The 26,085-nt window shown below is 36.3% G+C and overlaps 1 protein-coding gene across 1 annotated transcript in view; it reads right to left on the reverse strand.

The window, feature by feature from the left end:
• The window catches only part of LOC110113448 (kinesin-like protein KIN-7I), a 98,395-nt gene that overhangs the window by 27,803 nt on the left and 44,507 nt on the right, over positions 1 to 26,085 (reverse strand). Inside the window, exons 20-27 of the mRNA XM_020846043.2 lie at positions 24,450 to 24,563; positions 24,278 to 24,364; positions 23,991 to 24,194; positions 23,744 to 23,911; positions 19,455 to 19,661; positions 19,212 to 19,301; positions 18,987 to 19,115; positions 1,867 to 1,964 (exon numbers count right to left, since the gene is read on the reverse strand). Coding sequence (XP_020701702.1) covers positions 1,867 to 1,964; positions 18,987 to 19,115; positions 19,212 to 19,301; positions 19,455 to 19,661; positions 23,744 to 23,911; positions 23,991 to 24,194; positions 24,278 to 24,364; positions 24,450 to 24,563 — 1,097 coding nt within the window. The remainder of the gene's footprint in view (positions 1 to 1,866; positions 1,965 to 18,986; positions 19,116 to 19,211; positions 19,302 to 19,454; positions 19,662 to 23,743; positions 23,912 to 23,990; positions 24,195 to 24,277; positions 24,365 to 24,449; positions 24,564 to 26,085) is intronic.

Consider the following 26,085-nt stretch of genomic DNA (forward strand, 5'->3'; position numbering starts at 1 on the left):
TTGTACAACTAATGATTATTATAGAAATCCCCATATTGTTTACAACTGACTGCAAATTTTATGTTTCTTATTTATTGTACTATGATTGTATATTTCACTGAGCTTTAGTTCATTAGCATCAGTTGCAGGAGGCTCTAGACAGTAGGTTGACTGCACTTTTGTGTACATACGTTTTGGTGTATATAGAGGTCAGAGTAGGAAGCTGAACAAACAAACTTTTGGATATGTAAATGTTATTTGAAAGTTTACAAAGCTTTGCATTTGATTCCATATGTTTAAATATGCTTCCAAGGTTGAAAAATTTGGATAGAATCTTAATATTTGAAAAACTTGAACTGTTAGAATAATCTGGGTATGTTATTTCCTATTCATTTGATCCTGACAAAATATTTTTGGATGAGTGTTAAATGAGATATATCTATTCCGATTCTCCGTCTCAGTTATGCTCGACGATGGGGTGTGACACATTCCAAGGTTGTTACTACTTCCCTGGGTTTCTATCACATATGCAGCAAGCTAAATGCAAGTAGTAATACAGTATAGACTATAGAAGACCATCCTTGACCTTTGCAATCAGAGATGCATCAGGCATGCTAAGAACTCAAAAGAGTTGGCCAATAATGACCCTCTAATGCTGAGTGGGGGTTGGCCAATGATGATCTTCTATGATGAAAGTTCAATTGTTTTGTTTTATTTAATGGCAGAAGTTATCACCGCAAAAGGATTGCTATAGTGATGAACACAGACATTCATAAACTCTCCTAAGAACTCAAATGAGTGACCCAATCATGGTACTATGGTTCTTTAAGCTAACACAAGGTCCCTCCAAAGTGTGGAGGAAGAGAATGCCCGTTAAACTTCAAGAGTCAATAAATTGAGCATATTATGAATATATTCAGCATACCTTCACTACTATTGTATGCATCATGGAAGTTGTAGCTTCCAAGAAATGTTCCTTTGCAAAAAAAAAATGAGGTCAGAGAACACCGGATAAGTTTACCTCATTCACCTGGATCCTTTGAAGGCATAACCATTAGGATGCCTCATCACCAGTTTTGATGATCCCTAGTAGTTAAATGGCATCAAGGTAGAATTAATTGTCAACTTCAAAATCCTAATGCCTAGCACTTTTGAGATAGACTGATTCCAAGTTAAATTTTCAATACGAGCGTTGATTTTGATTAGATTTGATTCGCATTGCTTTGTGAGACATACGCATAGGTCAACAGTAGTTCCTTATTTGTATTGTTAAAAATTTAATCCAAAATAAACAATCTCAGGAGAGCGGAGAACAAATTTTCAAAGCCAACTACATCCAATCAATGGTTCCTAACTATAGACGCTATTCATTCTAGATTGAGAGCTGTCAGCCTCATATTGCTAACTCACTCATCTTTTCATTGAGATCTCAACATCTCAACAAGAGAATCAGAAAAGTGTCAAAAATTTAGCTATCAAGCGATTAACTGACAGAAATGCTGAACAGATCAAAGAACCCAGACAATTTGACAACAAGTCAGTTGGGGATGAAGTCGAGAGATGAGATAGAAAGAATCTCTTTTCTTTTTTGATTTTAAGAACATAGTTGACGCCTACATACTTAGAATAAGGATCAAACAACAACGTAGTTACCCTTAAAAGCTATACATTTTCTATTTAACCCTATCAAGGTTTTCCCTTGCAGAGGATGTCCCACTGTCTGGGTACTTAAGTAGTGGTGCTATTGGCATGCCTTAGTGATGATTCCATAAACATCATAATAAAAATAAGAGCAATTGACCAAACAATATGTTATTTCTATGTATTCATAATGAAAAATAAAATAAAACCATGCATCACGGATGAAAGAAAAGAATCAAGCAAAACCTGGAGTCTTTCTCTCTTTTTATATCTTCTTCAGATACCCGTAACTTTTCTCTGAAACCATTACATTGGTCTTTACATAAGTCCAACTCCTTTCTCACCTGCATTTAAACATAATTGAGCAAAAAGAAAGATGTACAGCTTAACTCACGACAATACTCAAACTAAACATTTCAATAATAAACATAAAATTATATACTACCAAACGATCTTCTAACGACAATAAACAGATGAAACCATCAAAATTTATTTCTTAGTCATAAGAGGATATATGGGAATCTAGTTATCATACACCAATGGGTTGGATAATTATTTTTCATGAATGTAAAACTAACCCAGGAATAATTATTAGTCTAGAAAGGTTGACTGAGTACCCCACAACTTAACAATAAATCTTTTTGTTAAATCTGCATCTTGATATATGACATCTAACATACAATAAGGTTGATGCAATCAAAAATTTGGGAGAGGGACCCAAATTTTTTATCACAAAAAACTAGACCTTACTAGGAAATAGAAACTTACAAAACTTATAATAATTAGACAAATTAAACAAAACAAAACACAACTTTAATATTATAAAAACTATTACAACTTGGACACTTACAAACGACTCAATTGACTCTTACAAATGACTCAAATGACACTTACAAGACTCTTACAAAACACCTAAAGTTGCTTTCCAAGAGAAGAAGGATACTGATGGAGTGGCACTTGCGGATAGAAGAAAGAAATTAGAAGTCGAGACGAAGGTTGGAAAGAGCCCGCAGGATTTCCGAAGGAGGAGGAAGAGAGAATGGACAAAGCTCGCAAGCTTTTCCAAACAATAAACCCGCAGGTTTCTATTCCAAAAATAACTCACATATATATTAATTAAAAGATAATAAATGAACTAAAATGTTAGCTCATAATGAGCTAACCCTTAGTTCAATAAATGAACTAAAGTTCAGCTCATAAATGAACTAAAAGTTTAGCTCAAATATGAAAAACTACTAGACTCAAGGGAAGCCAAAATATGATTTATTTTGGACTAGGGTTGACCCCCCCTTTGTCTACATCAGACTCCCCTTCTTGAGAACTCATCTCCCGATGAGTTGGCTTTTGCTTTCTTTGGAGGAGGCAAGGACGTGCATCCAGCTCTTGAATTTTATTTGCTTCAAAATTTTTAGCACTTGAGTGTAGCTGCACTTGAATCTTGAAAAGCTTGATCTGAATCAGGTCAAAAGAACTTTCTTGTGGTGAGGTCCATTGGTTTACTTTCTTGCTTGCTTTCCACTTGATGTTTATCCAACTTGACTTAGAAAGACATGAGACTTAAGACACAAACCTAGGAAGACACAAAACAAGACTTACGCACAACTATCATGACACACCAAAACTCACTAGAACTCACAAACAAAACTTATAAGACTTGCAAGACTCATAAAATAAGAATTACTTGACACCAAGACATACAACAACTACTATGACTCACCAAGACTTACAAGACTTACAAAACTTGACTTGACAAAACAAAACTTGACAACCAAATTTTGACAAACTCACAACTTGACAAACCAACCTAGGATTTCCTAACTTGCTCTGATACCAAATTGATGCAATCAAAAATTTGGGAGAGGGACCCAAATTTTTGAACACAAAAAACTAGACCTTACTAGGAAATAGAAACTTACAAAAGGAGTTGAAGGCAGATATCAGAGAAGCAGTGAAAGTTCTAATGCCTCGTGACTTGGGGGAGGCCATGAAGTTAGCACAACTAGTTGAAAATCAGAGGAATCGAGAGGGGAGCCCGGAGTAGGAGCTTAAGAGGTACTTACAGGACGACGACCACTCATTTAACAGTTAAGAGTCCTGCAACGGGAGGAATTCGACAGACCACCAAGGAGAAGACAGTAGGAGGGAGTGGGGGAAACTTCAAGAGGCTGACAAAGAATGAGCTGCAGGAGAAGAGAGTAAAGGGGTTGTGTTTCAGGTGATGAGGAAACTGAGGGAGGTGAGGGAGAGTTAGAGGAGATGGAGGAGAAGCTGCATCTGGATCTGGCTGATGTTTCCCTGAACTCGGTGGTAGAATTTACTAAGAATCATACCATGAAGGTGAAGGGAGAGATAGAGGACAGGGAGGTAATGGTGTTGATTGATAGTGGGGCTATCCACAATTTCATTTCAACTCAAGTCGTCGATCAATTGGGAGTGAAATTGGTGGATGACGGTTGTTATGAGGTGATGATGGGTACGGGGAAGGTGAAGAAAGGCCAGAAGATTTGTAGATGAGTGATACTAACTATCCAGGGGATTCAGGTGAGGGAAGATTTTCTTCCACTGGAGTTAGGGAGTACAGATGTCATCCTGGGATGAAGTGACTGCAGACCTTGGGAGACACCAAGGTTAATTGGGGAGCACTCACGATGGAGCTGATGTTGGATGAAATGAAGGTGGTGATCAGGGGAGATGCAAGACTATCCAAATCCACAGTTTTTCTTAAAACCATGGACTTCATAATTGACATATGCTTATATATATATATATATATCAAAATACTCAATTGAAAGTAGATTTTTAATGAAAATAAATAACATTTATAGAAAGTTTATACTTACACTTATTTCAAATACTTGGGTATTATACTTTTAATGACCAACATTTTGCGTCCTAAAGCACTGTAGGTCTCACCACCATATTATAAATTTTTTCCTTAAGTTCGAGAGGTACTTTTCTATCACATAACAAACCCGAAGCATTCCTCCACTTCAACCTTCCAACTTAAATTCTACTAATAATATCCCCGTCTATTTCACCATCACTCTGAACAATTGACCCAAGATGTCTAAAACGAGTACACTTATTACTGACTTGATCGCTCAAAGTCACAAACCCCCACTAGAACTATTACTACTAAAATTACACTCCATGTATTCGATTTTAGATCTACTCAAAAGAAAACCTTTAAACTCTAAGGTTAACATCCATAATTCGAGTTTACCTTCAACTCACTCTCTAGTCTTATCAACAAAAAGAATATCATCAACAAAAAGCATACACCAGGGTACATCCTCTTGCAAATTTTTAGTAAGAACATCCATGACTAAAGCAAAATGATAAGGGCTTGAGGTTAATCCTTGATGTAATCCAATTGAAATAGGAAAATACTTGGTAAAACCACCTTGTGTTTGAACATAAGTAACAACTCCTACGTAAATATCCCTAATGACTTGAAACAAGTATTATTAACCCATTTCTTATGTAGAACTCTCCATAGCACTTCTCTTGGAACATTATCATATGCTTTCTCTAAATAAATAAATATCAAATGAAGATCTTCCTTTTTCTCTCTATACTTCTCCATCAAACCTCTCAATAAATGAATAACTTCCATAGCATACCTACCTAGTATTAAGAAACATTGGTATCACGCCGCAACTAATGCTCCATAACTCTCTACAATAGTTTTAAAGTATGACACATCAACTTAATTCCTCTATAATTTGCTTAATCTTGTGCATCACCTTTATTCTTAAAACTAGGAATCAACACACTCATTCTCCACTTATCTGTCATGTTTTTAGTATTTAAAATAATATTAAAAAGTTTTGTAAGCCAAGAAATGGCTTTATCTCCTAAGCATTTCCACGCCTCTATTGGAATATTATCAGGTTCAATAGTTTTACCACACCTCATTTTCAGCAGATTCCATTCTTAGACACCTTACGAGCATCTTTATTTGTTTTCCAATTCTCACTGTCTTTACATCTAAACAAATTATTATAAAAAAGATTTTTATTTTTTATCTTTTCTTACACATTTTGATTTCACTACCAACTATTTTTATTATTAAGAGTTTTTCCTTTTGAAACTCCAAGCACATCTTTTGCAACATTCTTAATAGTACTAGCTACTTTTTCTCACATAACATTCGCTTCCTCATACACAGACAAAATCTTAAGATTTCAAATTTCTCTCAAAAATATTTTTGTTAGTACTCTTTAAATGCCCCAATCTAATCTAATATTTTTGATCTGGTGCTTTTGTTAGCAAACCATCCCACGAAAACATACAAAAATCCTCCCCAATTCAAAAATAGTCCCTCAATTTGAAATTTTCCTTCTAATCTCTCTTTAATTCATCATTAATTTGGCTACTGGACCCCACCCCCAAAGGAGGCAGCATTGACTAGGGCGGAACCTCTATTCCGCCTCAAGTAGACCAAGGCTAGTCCAAGCTAGACCAGTTGGATTGGACCCAAGACCGGGCAAACATTCTAGTTTCCCATAGGCACAATCTGGCATGATTAATTACCCCTCTCGATACTGAGAGAGAACTTTCGATTAAGGTTACTTATTAAATAGGCCACAATAATTATAGTGTATAATAACACAACTTCAGCAATTTTAAAATTGGATTTTTTTTTTTTGAGATTTTTAAGATTTAAAATTTATCACCGTACACTTAAAGCGGATGATGGGGAATGATGACATGCCCGATTGAGATCCCATGGTTTCGTCAGCTTGGGCTATCAGGGTCCCTGGTATACTTAGTCAAAGGAGGTAGTCACCCAACCAGACAGAATAAACATTGTCGACAGCCATATGTTGCTTCGTCCAAGAATAATTTGTAGGTCTGGGGTGGATGTTTTCTAAGGTGATGAATTTAAGTCAACCTTAGTTAACAAAAGGCTTTATATCTTATAGAGTGCACTTATAATTCATTGCTCAATAGGTTTTTAACCATTATGGAACATACATGCTCTGGTTGTGACCGTAATATAGTGATGCCATTTTTGCAGCAAAACGAACCTGTCAAAAGGCACATGTCGTGTCCCTGCTAGCGATAGATCAGTTAAAAATGATCATGGGCGGATTCTCATAGAGCTCAGGTGCTCAGGGTGGGCAAATGCCCACCCTAAAAAAAGCCAATATAAAGGACAAATTCAAAATTTTGACCCATCTAAAAAAATATTTTGCCCAAATTGTTGAAGATACTCATTGAATGATATCTTTATCTTATAAAAAATATAAGGTGCTTACTTTCTAGTTTCTATAAAAGTAGGAGGTAAGCTTTATCCAATAGAGAAAGAAATGACTATTGGTTTATAAGTTAGGTTTGTATTGCCTTGGATTTGACAATTATTGGATGCAAGAGTCCTAGGGATGGCTATGTAGCAGGCAAGCAACTTTAGGAAATGATAGCATTATTTTTTTCTTTTTTGGATTTTTTCCCTATTCTTTCTTCCATGGATATATGTGTTTGGCTCTTTGAAGCTTTTATATGCAAGTTGTCATACATATTTTATGATTTAATTATCTCTTTTTTTCTAAATTAGATAACTTTTAGCTTATTTATTATTATTGTTCTCTATGTTAGAGTATAGGCTCAACATAACTTACATGATTATACTCTAATTTATATAACTAAAATCAATATTATATTGGAAGTTAAATGATACAAAATTTCCTCTTATAAAGTTGATAGCATTATATCGCTTAAATTAAAAAAATTATCATTATTACTATTTGAGGACGAGGAGGGGTCCGTTGGAGCTTTCGGAGGAGATGGTGCAGGGCGAGCTTAAAGGTGGATGGAGGCGGAGATAAACCGAGAGCCAGGACGCTTCATGCGACTGACGGGTCTTCTGTTGCCCACACCTAGAGACTTCACATAAACTCTCAAAGCTCTCAAAACACACCAAGACACAAAGTGTGGAAATTTCATTCATGATAATCATCCCTCCCAAGGTGGAGGCGAGGCTTATAAATAGACAAAATACAATAAAACATCAAATAACAAAAATGCCCTCTAGGGTCACATAAACCTACTCCCTCAAGTGATGGTAAAAACAGAAAATTACATATAATAAATTAAATACAAATAAATGCTCAGAAGTAGAGTAATCCAATCATAGCCATAGATCTCCGGCCTTTCCTCCAAAAAACTTTCCATGGCCGGACGTCCTCATCATAAGATTTCTTATAGTTAACTTAATTAGGCCGATCAATCAAAAAAATTGAATAGACAAAGCATAGGATGATCAAGACATTGAATGTTATTTGTATAGAAAAAAAAGTTGAATGCATTGGACCAATTTAAGCGAAAAGTAATGTTGTTTAGACTGTTTGTGTTTTGTTAGACATGTGACAAAGTAATCAAGTAGTTTCAACCTTTATTTTGTAAGAAAATTTTAAAAATTGTAAGGAATCTACAATGGTCTTATATGGTATGGTCAACCATCCACATGATAGCTCCAATTTTATCCAACTCAACACCAACATCTTGAAGATACAATCTTTTTTGTGTTTGGGGCCCTACCACGCTTGAAAAAGTTGAAAACTTTATTAGTGATGTTTTGTGATAGGTCTTCTAAGAACTTTATTTGTGAAGCCTTATCATGTAATCTTCTTTTTAAATAGATATACACAAAAATCTTATTAATTTATAGATCAAGTCTAATCAAAATTTAGGCATTCGTAGATCTTTTAATGCTTTTCAAATCAAAATCTATTTAATTTGGAGAATCTTGCTTGATCAACAATCACTATTATGTCGTTTGTGTCCGTGGGGTTGAGAATATTGCACCATTCTCAATCTATTCTTATGTGATAAATCAAATCGCTCAGTTTACAGAACACATAATATAGTTATAGATTTTAAAAGAGATTCCTTTTCTTTTATAGTCATGTTTTTCCACGAAGCCATATCAAATCTTCTAATCAATCTTCAAGACCCCCTTTTTTACTTATTTTATTATTATTATAAATGATTGATTTTTATTCTTATTTTTTTATATTTTTATTCATTTTTTTAAATTAATTATGTAGGGTCCATTGTCATTTGAAATTTCGGCTACCTCCTGGCACAAACACGCAAGGTTTTCGCGTATTCATTTCTTCTGCCCGGATCAGAGATGCAAAGACACATATCTTCTTTATATTCATTTTTTATGCTCGAATCAAGGATACAACAGCGCAAGTCGTTGACACCTATTATTTGAACAAGCAAGAAAGAAAATATAAACATTTTATTTTAATGTGGACGGTGAAGAATCAATTGAATCGGGTTAAAGTTGCAGGAGATTTGGTGGGTGTTTGGTGGGTGATTGCTTTCGCTTATAATCAATGTTTTAAGTTATGATCAAATAACATGAGTATTAGCATAAAATGTTATATATATATATATATATGCACATTTATACAAATCAAAATGGATGTCAGGAGTATTAGCATATAAGCATGAATGACTGCATGAATTATTTGTTATGCAGTAGCATTGTATTAGAGACTTGTACATAGCAGCATCATATCGAAATTATAAGTAAACTGGTTGCAATTAATCATAATTTTGATTAATCCCCACCAGACAATACTACAAACATATATATCACCCACCACTAATTAACAAGATTGTATACCGACAACCCTCAAATCAACTGGTATTGATGTGAAACTATCATGAAATGTCATGAGAATTGCACTTGAAATTAAATAATATATTGAATCAAGCTTGACACTAAAACTTTTATGCGTTATCAATTGAAGCTCAAGGATTAAAATATGAATGATTAAATAACAACAAGAAATTACAGTACGAGATTTGAAAGCTTTTCAAAATAACATCAAAAATATCAAGTATTGCAAATGGCTAAAATACCAAAGCCCCAAATTTAAAATTTAGACCCTTCACCTTAGGATTCGTCACTCAATTTGAGGTGGAGGTTAGCAGAAGAGAACCGTGAGCAGGCTTAGCGACGCCACTAGTAGACAGGTGACCTTGAGAGGACTTGTCGCCGGGTTGGAAGTCGGGTTCGAAGGAGCGGATGGACGGCCTTCGATGATCCACGTATAGACGGAGAAGTGATCATCTATAGAGTCCACGAGAGTTGGTAAGATCCGGTCCAAATACTCTTCTGGGGTGTCGTCGAAGTCGAATCCCACGTCAAAGAAAGGGGAACGGAGAATGTCGATTCTTCCGTTGCGGTCGTACTCAAACCCGAAATTCCATTCAGGCTCCTCCATACATACTTGTCGGTGGGGTGAGAGGACACCACGAGAAGTAATCAAGTGGACGAGAGAGGCGGCTCGGGCGTGGGAGGAGAAACAACCAAGAAGAGGGGGTGGGAGGTTTCGGCCAAGGTGGAAAATAATTACATGTACATTTTATGATATCTTACGATAAGGTTTATATGTTATAAGGAATAAGATGGAATGAAATGATATGCTTATGTATATGGAATGCTTTGTATGTGCATGTTGAAAGGATGGAGTTCACCCCCTTATGGTACTAGCTGGGGACGCTGTACTCGTGCACGATAAAATGGTAAAGGATATGGAAAAGGAAAATGGTGAAGGTGTACCTTTATGGTACAGACGGTGACTCCTGTGACGGTTGTATTATATATGAAAAGAGAAAGTTAAATATATATTGATATGAATATGTAAAGGAAAATGAAAGATATGGTTTATGATATGATATGTTTAATGTCATGTTAAATATGAATCATCTTTACGTTATGTTCATGTAAAATTGACATTTATCATATTGTTCAGATTATCTTGTTTACTGTAGTTTAGAATTGTGTATTACTTACTGAGCTTTAGCTTAATGTTAGTTGTTAACATTTTCAGGTGAGCTTAATTTAATCAATGAGTAGAAGGGGCGGCATTGTTTATCGTAGGGCAGGAGCTCCGGAAGAAAGGTAAGGACGAAGAATATGTTTGCTTATATGTTTATGTGATTTCAAACTTTATTGTTATAGTGGCTCTTTCAAAATATTTTGGAGATTTATTTAGGGAATTGATAGATTTAGGAATTAGATACTTGACCTACCGTCCGACCTCTGTTCCCGCCTCGCACTTGCGAGCTAACCGGGCCGGGTCGTGACAGTGCCTGCTTGCGTGTGTAAGGTACCTACACCAACTAAACTAGCTTAACTCTTATAATTCCTTTTTTTTTATCCAATTAATAAATTTCAACACACATACCTTCCAATTCTCTCAATCTCATACACAATGAAAAGCCTTATATTTCCTCCCCATATGCTACAAAAGTTCTATACAACAATTAAATAAATTTAATTTAGCACTTTCTACAAAATACTCATTTGCACAAAATTCATCTTTATATACAAAATAGCACACTTATCTTTCCTTCCCTTTCTCCTTCTACCACTTTTTTCTCCCTTCTTTCTTTCTACTCTAATTCTTCTTCACTATTTTTTTTTTTCTTATTTTCTAACTTTACTAACCTCAAGCCAGCCTCCAACACTCAGGTACCAGGCTTCTGCTCCCATCCTTCACGAACTCACGCCCACTCCAACACTGTTGCGACTCCAAAAAGGAAAAAAATGAAGGCTCGGTTGGCAGGGAACCGTGGATTTAAAGCACTAACCATTGATTTAATAATTTAAAAAGCACTAACTATTATAATTACCTAAATGCCCATAACCTCAGCCAGTGCAAGTCGTGCAAAATGCCTTTGCCAAGAAATCAATTGTCGTTGCTACAGTAATTCATATTTTAAAACAGTGGATATAGATTATCAACTTAGGAAAAATACAAATGAGATTTCATTCCCTAACTTTCAATCATTCACAATTCGACATATAGTTCTATATGTTGAATTGCTCCATTCAACAAGTAGAACACAATGATATCAAATTTTTTGAATTTCAAGAAAGTTGAAATTTTGAGTTATTTTCAAATGAATCCAAATGTGACATATACCTGATCAAAAGTTGGTTTTACAGTAGTAATCCAAAATTTATAGAAAAGAAAGTGTTGGTGGTGTGCGGCTTCCAATTGATCCCCGACAATGCCTATGATAGTGGTGGATATAGCAAAGGTTGTGGGTTGGAGGTTGACGTAGCCAAGAGGAAGCTGTTGCGAATCGGGGTACATGAAGTTGAATTATGTTTGAGACTTTAGTTTAGGATTTAGGCAAGTTTTAATAAAAGAATATAAAAATAGGGTGAGGCATACGCCTAATGCCAATGCGCCACAGCCCAACTAAGATAAACACCTCATAAAAAAAGCTCAAGACATAAGCCTCAAGTATTTTTACCGGAATTGTGCTGAGGCGAGCCTCATATTGCACAATTTTAAACAATGATATCAATCATCTAATACATCATATTCCTATAGGTCATTCACTAAGTTGTTCATGCATCGACTTAATTACGTATTTACGTATAATAGAACGAGAGAAATAGAGGGACAACATTGAGCGAGATATAAAGAAAAAGAAAGCAAGAAAGAGAGCAAAATGCTAGTGAACAAAGCCCAAGCCAAGCAAGGCTAAGAATATGAGCAAGCACGATCTCCCGAGAGCATCCGAGCCAATAAGGGATCGCACAAGCTAGAATTGAGGTTGTGCGTGCAAAGCTGAGGCCAATCATGTGTAGCTCCGAGGCGGAGTGAAAGCCCGATGGCACCACAAGGTGACGATTCAATATCAAAAGCTAGAATTTTTTTCCTTCTCTTCGTTAAGCCAAGAGATAATTTTTCTTTATGATTTGCAAACACCTATTTTTTTTGAGGCTAAGACAAAATGTTTAACTTTTTTATAGGAAGAAGAAGAAGGAAAAAAAACAGGAAGACTAAGAAGGAGATACAATGTTAGGAAATTTTTTGAAGCTAAAAAATTTCATTTTAAGTATAATATTGTTCGTAATTTATAGGAAAATTATAATAAAATTTGAAAAATAAACAATTGATGTAACTGAATTTTCAAATAATTATGAAAATATATTTAGAAATAATTAAAATTAATTGCAAAATCTATACAAGGTTAATGATGAAATTTCTAATTTTTCAATATATATATAATGCTCATAAAAATAATATATCTTTTTATTTGTACAAATATAAAAATTAGTAAAGCAAGAAGAATGGAAAATATATTTAATTTATAAATAGAGTTTGGGGTAATAAAATAATTAAATAAAATCACCAAATCTTGTGTTATAGGCATTGCGATAAGAGAAGCGAACTTCAAATACTAAAAAGTCTAAAGTAGAGGTGAGTGATATGTTTTTAATTTATAGTAATTAATTCCATGTCTTCTAAATCATGTGTATTGATAGGCATTTAGAAATGTTTTTATTAATACCAAATTGCTATTGCAAACGTCCAAAATGATTTTCCCTTATGCATTTATGTGATTCTCATATTGATATGAATGTCACTGTGGGCTCCGAAAATTCGGCCTCAGCCTCCACTCGCTTTTCTTATTCGGCGAGGGAGTTTTAACGAACTAAGTTCCGGGGTAAATTTTGGAAGGCAGATGGGTTTGTAGATAAGACACTACCCAGAGATTTCTCCCTCATTTGGTGAGGACTTTATGATCTGAGTTCTGGTTTCCTAAAGGCGCAAGCCCCTATAGTTAAAGTTAAAACCTCTTGCCGATAACGAGATAAATTCGATAACTGTCTGTCATAAGAATAGTAAAGGAATACGTGTTATTTTTTGATATATAGCGCAATTAATTTGATTTTGAAATATTTAGAAGTTTGGATGTTTGGGTTGAAATGGTTTGATATTTAAAATTAGAAATTCACCCATCTTGTACTTAAATGTCGATGGTGGGGAAGAGATGAATCGCCGATCAAGATCCCTGGTTCCGTCGTCCGGGCCATCGGTGTCCCTGGTCACTTAGTCAGAGTAGGTAGTGACCCAACCTAACAGAAGGATCTTGTAGTCAGCCATGGTTTGTCTTCGTCCAAGGGGACTTGTAACCGTGGTGAATGTTTGTTTAGGGGACAATTTTTGATATCCACCTTAGCTAACATAGGGCTTTGGGCCTATCGATCAATCCTATTGATCCATATCTCAAAGATTTGATGCAAACATGGAAATAGCTTCTGGCCATACGGTATTCTGTGCTATTTGGCGGCAAAACCACTCAGTTTAGAGGGCCCCGGGTCATAACCGTTTATCTCTTGCGTGTGCCATTTGGCGGCAAACCCGGTTATAGGACACTGACCTACGTCTTTATTGCAGGAGATTGATTGAGAAGAATTCTATTGTATTTTCGACTAGCATTTTGCTCTGTTGTATCTGAAGTTTAAATTTGATTGTCCACCTTCGACAAACTTTTTGCGATGATGATAATGTTTTTAAGTGTGTTTGATAATTAGATTCAAATTTGAATATCTTAGAGCTTGATGATTTTAGATTTTTTTGGGATTTTGAGATTTTTTTAGACTTTTGGATATTTGGAATGACATTGGAAATTATTTGAAATGGACCCCTCCGTTAGATTTTGTTCAACCGGCCTATCGGGTGTGGGTCATTTTTTTTATTTGAACCTTGTCAACTCTGTCTGGATGTCGACAGAGAGTCGGGGTTCGGTATGTTTATATCTTGTGAGAATTTCTATTGATTTTAACTTTGAAGGCCTATTATGTAATGTATGAAAATAAATACACGGTAACGTCCTCACAACTACTTTATTATGGTTTCTGAACGCCTGTCGACTTCTATTTGATCCGTATAGAAAATTCGGTATCGGGACTTGAATTCACTTTGTCATCCCGCCAGCATCCCTAGGCCTTACGTGTGACCAATAACACCTCGCCCGGCATGCGGTCGAGATCGTATTTTCCCCTTAGTGTACCATGTGTATACAAACAGGTGTATGTTCAGGGGGATTATAAATATTAAGTTTGGCAAGTATATTGTAATTTAATGCACACCATTCTAATTGGAGATTGTATACGCTTCTGTCCGCTAGTACATGTTGCGGATTCGGTGCGGGGCGTAAGCTTGAATAAAGTTTGTCGCTGCTTTGTACAGGTAGATCTGTTGTACACTACTCGTTGCATTCTACGTGGTTTGAGTGACTCAATCTAATCTCCTGCTTTTGTTTGTTGATACTTGCATTATTATGACATTAATCATTCAACAAATGGACTACTTATATTATTGAAAACTACTTTATGTTTGTTTGAAGGTCTTTGACAACGATCTATAGGAATTTGTATTTGTTGGCAGTCTTGCGACATTTCTGCTATCAGCTACTGTCGAGTAATCAACATGTTGTGGTCAAATGACATTATTAATTTTGCTTGACTTATCAAGCAATGTTATGTTGATAGAATGCTATTCATGCATATTCCTTGATGCGTTATGGCCCTTCATCCATTTGAGGTACAATGATTGTCATTTTGAGCTTTTGTCATGTTTGCTTGCTAGCTCTTCCAGTGTTTGTATTGCATCTTGATTAACATAAGTCTCAAATATTTTTGAAAGCCTCAATCTTTTGAATGTAGGATTTCTATGAATGCTACACACAAAAACATTCATTTGTAGGTTCGATTCTGCATAACTGATATATGCTAACACAAGTCATCGTCATTTTAGGTGATCATTGCTTGCATAACTGATAGTTGAATGACTCACAAGTCATCGCATTTGTAGTTGATCATTGCTTGCATAACTGATATGGGATGCTACACACAAGTCATCGTCATTTGTAGGTGACTTATGAAGTTTTGAAGGCTCCAATCTCCTTGTCACATATCATATCTTCTCTTACTATGTGTATCTATAAGTAATTCATTTGCAATAATTATTAGCTTGGATGCTTATTGTGTAGTTGAAAGATCCTTTGTTATTGATGTGAATTGGTCATTTACAGACTATCACTACAACCATTCTCAAGTTCTTTGTAATGCTTGAAAGTGAATTTTCATGTATATATAAGTACATGTTTCCACTTTATTGCATTATTTCATAAAAGCATTTAGTTTGAATTCTTTGCTAGTTCATCATTCATGCAATTTATCAAGATCCCAATCATTAGTTCAACCTAATCAATTCGAGCTCTGGTCTTTTTTTAAACTTTACTTACCCATTGCTATCCACTTGAATGCATTTCCACAAACTCCTGCATTGAGATTGTAAGTGGATTATTACTTTTGCATTTGGCTAGGAATTCATAGACATCATACTCATCTTGCTCCCACAAATGAGTTATTGTGCTTATAAAGAAAATTAATCATGTTCATGTCAACAATCATGTGTGTGTATTGCCCTTCTTCAACAATCCATTCACTAGTAGCTTCTTTTTAAAACTTCATAAATTTGTGAGTTGATTGATATAACCCTCTAACTTCATTTTGTAGTCCTGTTGGCTCATCACAACCTTCACAAATTTTTTATACTTAAAGTGAGATCATTGCTTACAGGAGGATTGGCAACATGTGTGAGATTCTATATACAACCTTTCATTACGATTATGAACAAATTATAGGTCCATATGAGATTTTAACATAAATTTATTGTTTGTCCTCGAGTCAACCAAATGTTAAGTTCAAGATCTTATGATAATTTCTTATATCCTATCAAATATTCAATATGTTCTAAGTCATGCCATCTGTTATTGCTACAAGTTCAAGTATATTGTTTAAAACGATGTGTGGTCTAAATGTTATATCTACTGAGTTCAAATATTAAGTCTTGCAGATGATTCACATTTTATTTTGTAAGTAACTCAATATTTTAAATAAATTCGGCAGCACTCGCTCGTTCCCCTGCGTTAGGGGCTGCAATGGATTAGGTCCCCGCCTGCCAAGAAAGCACACGGAGTCGGACACCGGGGCCCGCAGTTTTATCCGCTCGCAAGAAGCGTCACCCGGGGTGCTTTGAGCGCAGATTAAATATAGCTTTTTCCCGCTCCATAAAACCATGACGATACTGATTAATAGCATTTGTTTTTTACAAATAACAAATTTCTCCGCCTGCTAAGAAAAGCAGTCACGGGTACTTATATTTTCATGCATACGAATTTCCCCGCTCGCTCAGTGCGTCACGGGTACTTAAGTTTTTTTTTTCCTCGCCCGCTAAGAAAAGCGGTCACGAGTACTTATTTCATGCATAGAAATGTAAATACTAATTTTTACCTTGGGTATGCAGCAATCGAGGCGGCGACGGCGGATGACGGCGACGTAGGAACCTGCGATGCATAATTAAAAAAAAAATTTACTTGTGCAATTTAATTAATCATATTTTTATTTAAAAAAGAAGCTAGAGAGAGAAAGAAAAGGAAGAGAGCTCTCTTTCTAGAGAGAGAAAGAGAGGGAAAGAGAGGATTTTATGGGTATTTCTTGTGGAATGGGTTTAGAGTGTGTAGGAGATTAGGGGAGTGGAGTTAGAGAGAGAAAATCTCTCTTTCTCTAATTTTTGGAGAGAGAAAGAGAGAAGGAAACTCTCTTTCTAGAGAGAGAAAGAGAGGGGAAAGATAGAATTTGAGGGGAATTTGCATAGATAAGGTTTAGGAGGTGCAAGGAAGTGAGAGGAGAGATTTAGAGAGAGAAATCCCTCTTCTCAATTTTTGGAGAGAGAAAGAGAGAAGGAAAATTTTTTTTCTCTCTCTAGAGAAGGAATTTGGAGGTATGGTGGAGAGGGAAGATGCTTAGGGTGGAGATGGAGCTATTCATGAAGAGATTTCACTCTCATTCTAGAGAGAGAAAATTTTCTCTCTAGGTTAGAGAGGGAAAGTGGTGGATGAAAAAAATTTTTTGTTGGAATGGTGTAGGAGAAAAAGGGTTGGAGGAGGAAGAAGAAGATGAAGGAGAGGAAGGAGAAGAGAGGGGAGGAAGAAAATTGAAGGAAATGGTGGAAAACTTGGGGGATGAAAAAAGAAAAAGAAAAATGGGAGAGAAGAAGAAGAAGAAGGAAGGAGGAAGAAGAAGAAAATGGAGAAGAAGAATGGAGGAGGAAGAAGAAAAGAGGAGGAAGAAGAAGAATTTTACCTTGCTTGGAGGAGGGAAGAGAGGCCGGCTGCTTGAAGAATCGCAAGAGGAGAGGGAGTTCGCGGCTTGGAGCGTGAGTTTGGCGTGAGAATGAGAGGAGGGCTCGGTTTGGGGATATGAGAGTGTGAGGGGTATTTTAGGAATTTTTTTTATTAAAAGAAAATTCGTTTTTTATTTAAAAAAAAAGCTCTCCCTCTCTTTTTTTTTAAACTTTTTAATTAGATTGCACAAAAATAAAAATAAATTTTTAATCTTGCATCGAGTTGGTCGTCGCGTCGTCACTCGCACAAGTCGTCGTCTCGATTCGCGCGCCCAAAATTTAAATTTTCGCCGACCGTCGACCCCCACCAATATGGGTGTCAATCTTAGCTGTTTTCGTTGCTCCGGACGCATCGGCGCTGTCCATTTCGCAAACAGAGATTCATCTCGGTGATTTTAAGTTTTCGGTCGACACGCGTTGGGTGAGTTTTTGCGCAATTTCGAGCTTTTTCGCTTTTGAAACCTTCCTTGCGCGGTCGACTCGATCCGACACTAGTATTAGGGTCAACAGTCACACAGTACTCTTCATATTTGAATATCAAGTGATAAGTTATTATATGATAAGTAAATGACACTATTTAAAGCAAATGCATGGTGAGAAGAAAGCAAAATAACATGAGATATAGGAGTGCATGGATGTGCATGATGTATGATGAGTTCACCCGACTATGATACTAGCAAGGGACGCAATGAACCTACTAGCACAAAATAAAAAGATTGCCTACCCTTACTGGTTAGGTTGCAAGATGTTAGGAGATGATGTTTCTTTCATGGCACAATTTAGATAGCATTCTGGTAATGTATGCATTATAAGATAAGTTCATATATTGAAATGATTAAAAAAAAAAAAGCTAATAGTCTCCTTGTCCCATCAATAATGAGACAAATGCATCTTCAATTCCTGGCAATGGTAAAGTTATATGCTATGAACAAAGATGTGCATGCATATAGTTTTCTAATTCTAGAATTAGAATGATATAGAAATGAAATTAGGCATTGGGTTGTTTAACTCATCTCATTAGTTATAATTACTTTTGAAAAAAATCATCTCTAAACTAAATGCGTGAAAGAAAAGAATACCACTACAATAGAAGAAAAACACTTTGAGTTAGGTGTTGTAAAAATTAAATGTAATAGTTTGTGTTAGTCTTTTTGGATAATGTATTATGTAGATAAAAAATAAGTTGTAAGAGTGATGTGAGGAAGTTTAGATTTTTTGTCGGTCTGTTCATTTCTGCCGTGATATTCCAAGCCTTGGACTGAGTCATGCAGATCCAGTAGGAGCACACTAAAGGATTCGAAAAAGAAATTAAGGCTTTAAGATATTGTCTACTAAGGATGATACCTCTGATAGATTTTCTAATAGTTTGACAATTTCATAATTTGATGTATTGAGTTTCTCGCTTAGAGATTTCTCTTTCAAGGCCCAAGCTGATTTTTCTACCTCCACCTCCAGAAGGGCTTCAGTAAGTTGCTGCATCAATGAACGAATAATTGTTAAATAAAAAGGATAATTTATAAATAAAAGAACAGAGGGGATGTAGTTTATTTGCATAATTATCTTTAGTACCAAAATCATCTCTTCTTTCTCCCTTGAGAGCAAATTGACAGAATCTTCAAATCCTTTAGAAGAAGATACAGAATCAGTCAACCTTTGTTCCTGCAAGATAAAGCTGCTCTAAATTATCTAAACAGCAAATCAAACCCAATTGAGAGTTCAAGCAACAAGGTAAGCAGAAGCTTTAGACAGAAAACAACTAGTACACACGTGACCATTAAGCTCAAAGAATCAGCCATAGACAGTTAGGCATACCATTGTTCTAAGCTCCTCCTTCAGCAATCCCATTTCAAAATATGCAGTGTTCAATTTGTTATCCATAGCTTCTAACTCAGAGTTTAAAACTTCATTTTTGACATATGCTTCTTCTTTTTCACCAACTGTGATTTCTAAGGCCTCCTTCAATGAAGAAATCTCAGCCTCCATCTCAAAAGCAATCAATTCAAACTTCTCGTAGTCATTCTGAAACAACGTATGCTAGATATGTTAATGAAATACAAAAATCACTTGATGCTGAATGTGTACAGCAAGATAAAAAATGGTTTATGAACTAATGATAAATTCGTTTAATAAGACGAACCCTCTGAAAGCTGTAAATACCAAAATATTTTTATTTAATAAAGAATTATTAATTTTAAATTAACGTTTATTAAAATTTTAATTAATTTAAAGACTTATTTGAGTTGCCGAGAACAAATTTATTTAAAAAGAAATAATTTCTCAAAATAAATAAGTTATTATTATATTTATGGGAAAAAAAGATTTAAAGATATAAAATTATAATTAGCTAGAGAAATATAAATAGTTATTAATTAGAAAACTTGGAAACGACCTGACTCAGCCCCTTACATCAGTTTAATTGAAGAAACAACATGTGTCAACCAAACACGCTCAAAAGCTTGAATTCGCCAGATGCATAAAGCCTGGAAAGCATTGGCGACAAGAGAGGCTCATTTGGTAAAAGTGGAAAAAATCATAAAGTTTTTCTTCCCTCTTTTCTATTGAAAGCCAAACCCTAACCCAAAGCTTATAAGTTTTTCCCTCACTTTGATTAATCCAAGTTAACTCGCAAAGATTTATTAAGAATTTCACTATATTTACTTCTATAAAATTAAAATGTTATAACTTGATAGAATAATAATGTACGATTAAGATAGGATATATAATTTAAATTGATGAGAAAGTAACTGATCGGTGGTTTGATGTTGGAGGATTTGCCACTGACCGGTGGTTTGATGCTTGTCAATGGTGGTCGTCAAAGAGAAGAAGATTCGATTGACGTAATCATCGACGGTGTGATCGATCTCAAAGTTGATGCCGAAGAAGGGAGATCTAAGCACATCTATTCGTCCTTAAATTATCGTAGACGAATCCATGATCTTGCACGGGATCGGCCATACATGAGTAAGGAGGCCGGGGGAAGGTCGTGTGCCTTCTCTCTTAGATGATGTATCAAGCAAGGGAGAAGAAAATAAAGGGAGGGGGAGCTAGGGTGGTCGGCCAAGGCTAGGAGAGGGACCATGATGCAGGACTACATGCGAAGTAGGAAGTTTGCCCAAAATAAATTCAGAACAATTTCAGATTTTAGTTATTAGTGATTGAAACAACAAAGTAAAACTAATAAACGGTCACTTCCGTTTAGGCTAAACTACGCAAGAGGCTAAACAAAATCAAAACACGTAGGGAAAATAAAGCATTGCATGCGGAGTAGTTTCCAACTTAACCTTTGTTTAACAAAGAGGTCCAAAAGCAAAGAAGTAACAAACCTACGAATACTAGTGGATGGCGATAAGTAGACACAATTTCTTGCTTGAACACTTCTCATGAAGAAAGTAGAATTTGAAAGTAAATGAGTCAAAGAAGAAAATCACCTTCTCGGAGAAACGTCGTGATTCACCACGTACCTTCCAATAGTTACTCCTTCAACGACTATTACGGGAGGACGGAATTTTTAGAGATCCGTCAATGATTGAACTCACGCCGGCGAAGGAAATTTGAGAAGATCCACTACCCCTTGGTCGTCGGACGAGAAGCCGGAATCAAACGCCGGATCGGCCATGCATCATTCATGTAAGGAGAGAACGAACTCGAGAGGGAGAGGAAAAGAAATGGCAGTGGGAAGAAGGAAGAAACTAGGGTTATGAGAGAACTAGGTAGGGTGGAGGAAAAGTGTTGTAATCTCCATGCCCAAATTAATCTTAGATTTTTAAATAGAAGTGGAGAGAAAAATCTGAAATTTGAATTTCAAAAGACAAGTAATTAGGAGCCTTAATGTAGCATTAAGGAAGTGGGGACCATATGGGAGGCCGGCGGCATGGTGAGAGGGGAGGGGAGTGGGTTATGTGGAGAAAAATAAAACTCTTTCCTATTTGGTCCCTTTAATTTAGGAGAAGAAAAATTCCACCCAAATCAAATTTGAATTATGTCATGAAAGAGGTTTAATACATTCCTAAAATAGCTCTCCAATTTAGGAAACTTTTGAAATTCAAATTTTGAATTTCAAATGAAGAAAATAATTTCCCAAATAACTTGAACTCTTTAGGTAAGCATCAAGGTGACATTAACTCCTCATCCATGGAGGCAAGCGAGGTGGCCGGCGGTGAGCATGGCTTGGGGAGTGGGTAGAAAACAAATTAATGGAGAAAGATGGCTTGGATTGGTGGTTAGGTTGAAGTGAGTTTTGGTGGGAGGGGTATGGGGCGGTGGTTGGTGGTGGAAAGGGCCGGCGGTGGAAGTGGAGGATAGGGGAAGAATGAAGGAGAGAAAACCAAGAGCCACCGGGAGTGACTGTTGGGTACGACGGGTGGCCTCTCCTAGGCTCCACCTAGCTCTCAAACTCTCTCTCAAGCTCTCACAAAAGCTTCAAGAAGACAATTGCAGGAAGATTTCTTAATATCATTCATTAGCTTCAAAAGTACAAGAGGAAGGCTTTAAATAGCCTATTACAATGACATAAAGCAAAAGGACTCAGATACCCTCAAGGGGCTACATGATTCAATACCTCAAGCAAGGGTAAAAAGGAAAAATGCTGAAATAAAATACATCAATAAGAAAATAACAATACTAAAATCAAAAGTACATCGGAATAAGAAAATGTCAATATAAAAATCAAAAGTACATTGGATAAATCGTGGCCGTAGATCTACAATCACGTCGACGGTAGACTTTCAAACTGATGTCCCCATCAAACCAACTTTTAATTTCAGATTTTAGGGTTTGGTGAGGGAGGAAAAATAAATTCAAAAATCTGAAATTTACTTTGAGGGATTTTTGTGGGTTTTAAGTGGGTTGTAGGAAGATGGATGTGGGTGGGGATTAGTATTGCATTTGGGCTTGCCATTGGGCCTTAGAGGGTATGGAAGTGGTTGATTTGGATTTGTTGTAGGTTGTAAATGGGGAATAGGGTCTGTTTGGGTTCCGTTGAGGACAAGGAAGCTTGAGAAGCTATGGATGTGGACAAGGAGGCTTGAGAAGCTATGGATGTGGGCAGTTTGCTGAGAGATATCAAATGGATGGGTCGGGAAGCTTGTAGAGTCAAATCGAGCGGCTCATGTTCAAAAGAATCGGGAAGAGGTAGAAGAGGGATTCGGTCGTAGGTCAACCGCAAGCATGGAGGGTTCGGCTTTTTGAGATGGGTTCGGGTGAGGGTGTCAGACTCAGCTACAGCGGCAAGAGGGCAAGGTTGGAGGCTCTGGTGGTCGCCTGGATTTGGCTTGAAGAGAGAAGAATTGGGTCGGGTGCAGGTATGGCTTACGGTAGATGAAAACTCAGTCTGTAGATTAGAGGAAGTCGGATTTGGCTTGCGGCGGGGTTGGTAAAAAGAGATGGGTGGGGAGAGGGAGATGAAGGCTTGAGGAACTGTGGGTTTCGGTTGGTAGTGAACAGAGCAGGAGGGAGAGGAAGCTTGTGTATGGAGGTTTGCGAATTGGAGAGGAAGCGTTGGGTTAAAGGCTTCAGACGGGTCTTGCGAATGGGCTGGAGGGGATCTGATGGAGCTCATGCTGGGAAGAAGAAGAGCGGAAGAAGGAGATGAGGGCTTTGCTTCGTGTTGCTTTTAACGACTACGGGAGAAGAGTCGAAACAAAGCACGCGAGTATGGGCATCTGACTCCAGCGCTGATTTGCACATGTAATGAGTATGTGGACGTGGCAGGATGTGGTTTTAGCAGGATACACGAATGATTTCGGTGCAGGTAATCATTCAAAGCACATTTTTTATTATTTCATCCTTTTTTTTTGTTCTGCCGCTGGGGTCAACAACACTCATCCAAACAACTCCAAAGTATTCCTTTTACACCGCATTCCTTTTACACTGCATTCTTTTTTAGACAACCAAACAGCCTCTAAACCAAACCAAAAAAAATCATTCACCTATATTTATTGTACACTCATTCAAACAACTTCAAAATATTCCTTTTGCATTACATCACTTTTACTATGCATTCCTTTTTAGCCAATCAAACAACCCCAAGATGAAATCTTTTAAGCAAAAAACGTCAAAAAAAATGTAGGGGGTATATAACAATAAAATAGAAGAACAATTACCTGCAAATTTTGTTGTGCTTCAGCCTTTAAACCCCTCACTGTATTAAAGTCAGACCTCGATTCATGCCTTTTATCTAAAAGCGAGTCACGCTTCAAAATATCACGTTCTAGAATGGCTCGTTGACCTTGCAAGTTTTTGATCTCTCGTTCAGCCTGAGCTTTCTCACCCTTCAATAGAAAGATTTGGCACTTGAAATTGGAGAAAAAAAATCATAATCATCACAAAAAACTATACATAATTAACTACCTCGAGCTTAACTTTGTCCTGGATAATATTCTTTAGCTTGCACTCTGTATCCTTCAATTTTGATTTGCTCTTATCAAGTTCCTTCCTCAACGCTTCATTCTCCCGTGTCAAAGAAGAAGATGATAATTGAGATACTTCCTTCTGAAGACAAAGCACCAGGGAGAGGAGCTCATCCTTCTCCATATCATGCCGAAGACATTGATCCTACAACAAATTCAACTTGGTCAACATAGATTGGAAACATCATACAAGAAAAATAAAAGAGAAAAGGCTAGGCATAGACTAACCACAGCAACCTTCTCCCTGTTCTCCAAATCAGACGTAAGGTCACGGATTTGCTTCTGATGGTCATATAACTGGTTGCTCAAGAGATTCTGAAGTTTAATGAAAGTTTTTCTTAAAATAGGAGGCATTTTAATCTATTCTAGTGAAACAAGGAAAAAAATGAGCAGAAGATACCTTCTCCAATTCAACTTCTTTAAACTTCTTGCTCATAAAACTATTGATGCTTTCATGGCCTGAAATGAGGGACTTCAATTGCACCATACACGACCTAGGAAGCATCCTAAAACCCTTAGAAAAATTAAAAAGAAATATCTAATTAGAATAAGCCTCAGAACTAAAAACCTTCATGCATACAAAGGTGAAAATAGGCCATCAGTGAACATAGATCAAGATTTAGTTAAGGGATGATGTAAATACATAATTTAACTATGTAAAATGAGGATATTTTCTCCATAATTTTCAACGACAAGGAAGTCATTCATATGCCGTGATTCATAATCAATGATTAGCAGGCCTTAAGGCTTTTCATAAAGGAATATCTATGCCACCATGCTTTCCTAGGTAAGAGCTAAATCACAAGTGCAGCCACAAGATGGAAAACAAATAATTGTTCATCAGCACCAAGCAAACTACGAAGGAGCATTATTTCTTTAAAATATCAAGCAATGAACGTGTTTCATTCACTGATGCACAGCATTTAGACGTACAAAGGTTCTATATAACAACGGAATACAATGGACGACACTATTTTTAGCAAAGAATCAATAGCATATCATTGAGGAAAGCAAAAAGCCCTTATCATTTAAATTATGATAGAGCAATCTCATTTCATTCTCAACAATAATACCAGGCTGATCAGTCTGATAACAATGTTATAGAACCATCATGCATGTAAAACCCGAAAATGTTGATCGTCGCACGCATTTCGATGCACCGCTATGAAATTAGGCGAAATTTCAAAGTAGTCGGAATTCGACGCAATAAATTTTATAAAATTCTACGCGAAAATTCGATCGAAATGATATAAAGAACCTATATCAAATGTTGCACGAATTTAAAACTACAATTAATCGAAGATGTTTAAGTAAACTTTAGCCCTTCATATCATTACCCTTCATGAGCTATTAGGGAAGAATTTGAAAGAGGGGCACATGCGTCCTTTTAGTAATACCCCTCCCTCATTTAGCCAAAGCACCTCTAAGGGACCGAAATATTTCGGTCCCTCTTGTATTTGTTCAGCCGCACGCGTGAAGAGAGGGGGAGGACGTCGGTTGGCTCGCGAAAGCTGGCGACCGGCGGTGGTTTCCGGCAATTTATTTGGGAAATATCAAGAGGAAGGCTTGGAAAAGTCTAAGGTATGATTTCTTGAAGTAAATTCTAAGTTTTTCATGTGATTTTCTTTGAAGGAGATTTCTAGGATTTCTCCCAAAATTCTTTTCCTCCAAAATCTCTTTACAAGAATGATTACCCTTGCAATTAAGAACGTTTTTATGAATTAAAAATCAAAATTTCATGGGAAAAATTTTGAGTTTAGAAATTAGGTTTTGATGAAACTTTAAAATCTTTTGGAAAGAATGTTAGGGAAAACTTAGGAACGATTTTTAGCCATCAAAATGCAATGTTTCTTCAAAAAATTTTAGATTTAAAAAAATTAGGATTCGTCCTATATTGAAAATTTTTTAAGAGTACTTAACAAAAGTTATTCCAAATAACCTTAGGAGGGCTCTAATGGTGAAAATTGGGAATTTTTCACAATTTAATATTTTTCTCTAATTATTAAATTTAATAATCCAAAAATTTAATACCCTAA

Source organism: Dendrobium catenatum, unplaced genomic scaffold (assembly GCF_001605985.2).
Source record: "Dendrobium catenatum unplaced genomic scaffold, ASM160598v2 fragScaff_scaffold_156, whole genome shotgun sequence".
Taxonomy (NCBI): Eukaryota; Viridiplantae; Streptophyta; class Magnoliopsida; order Asparagales; family Orchidaceae; genus Dendrobium; species Dendrobium catenatum.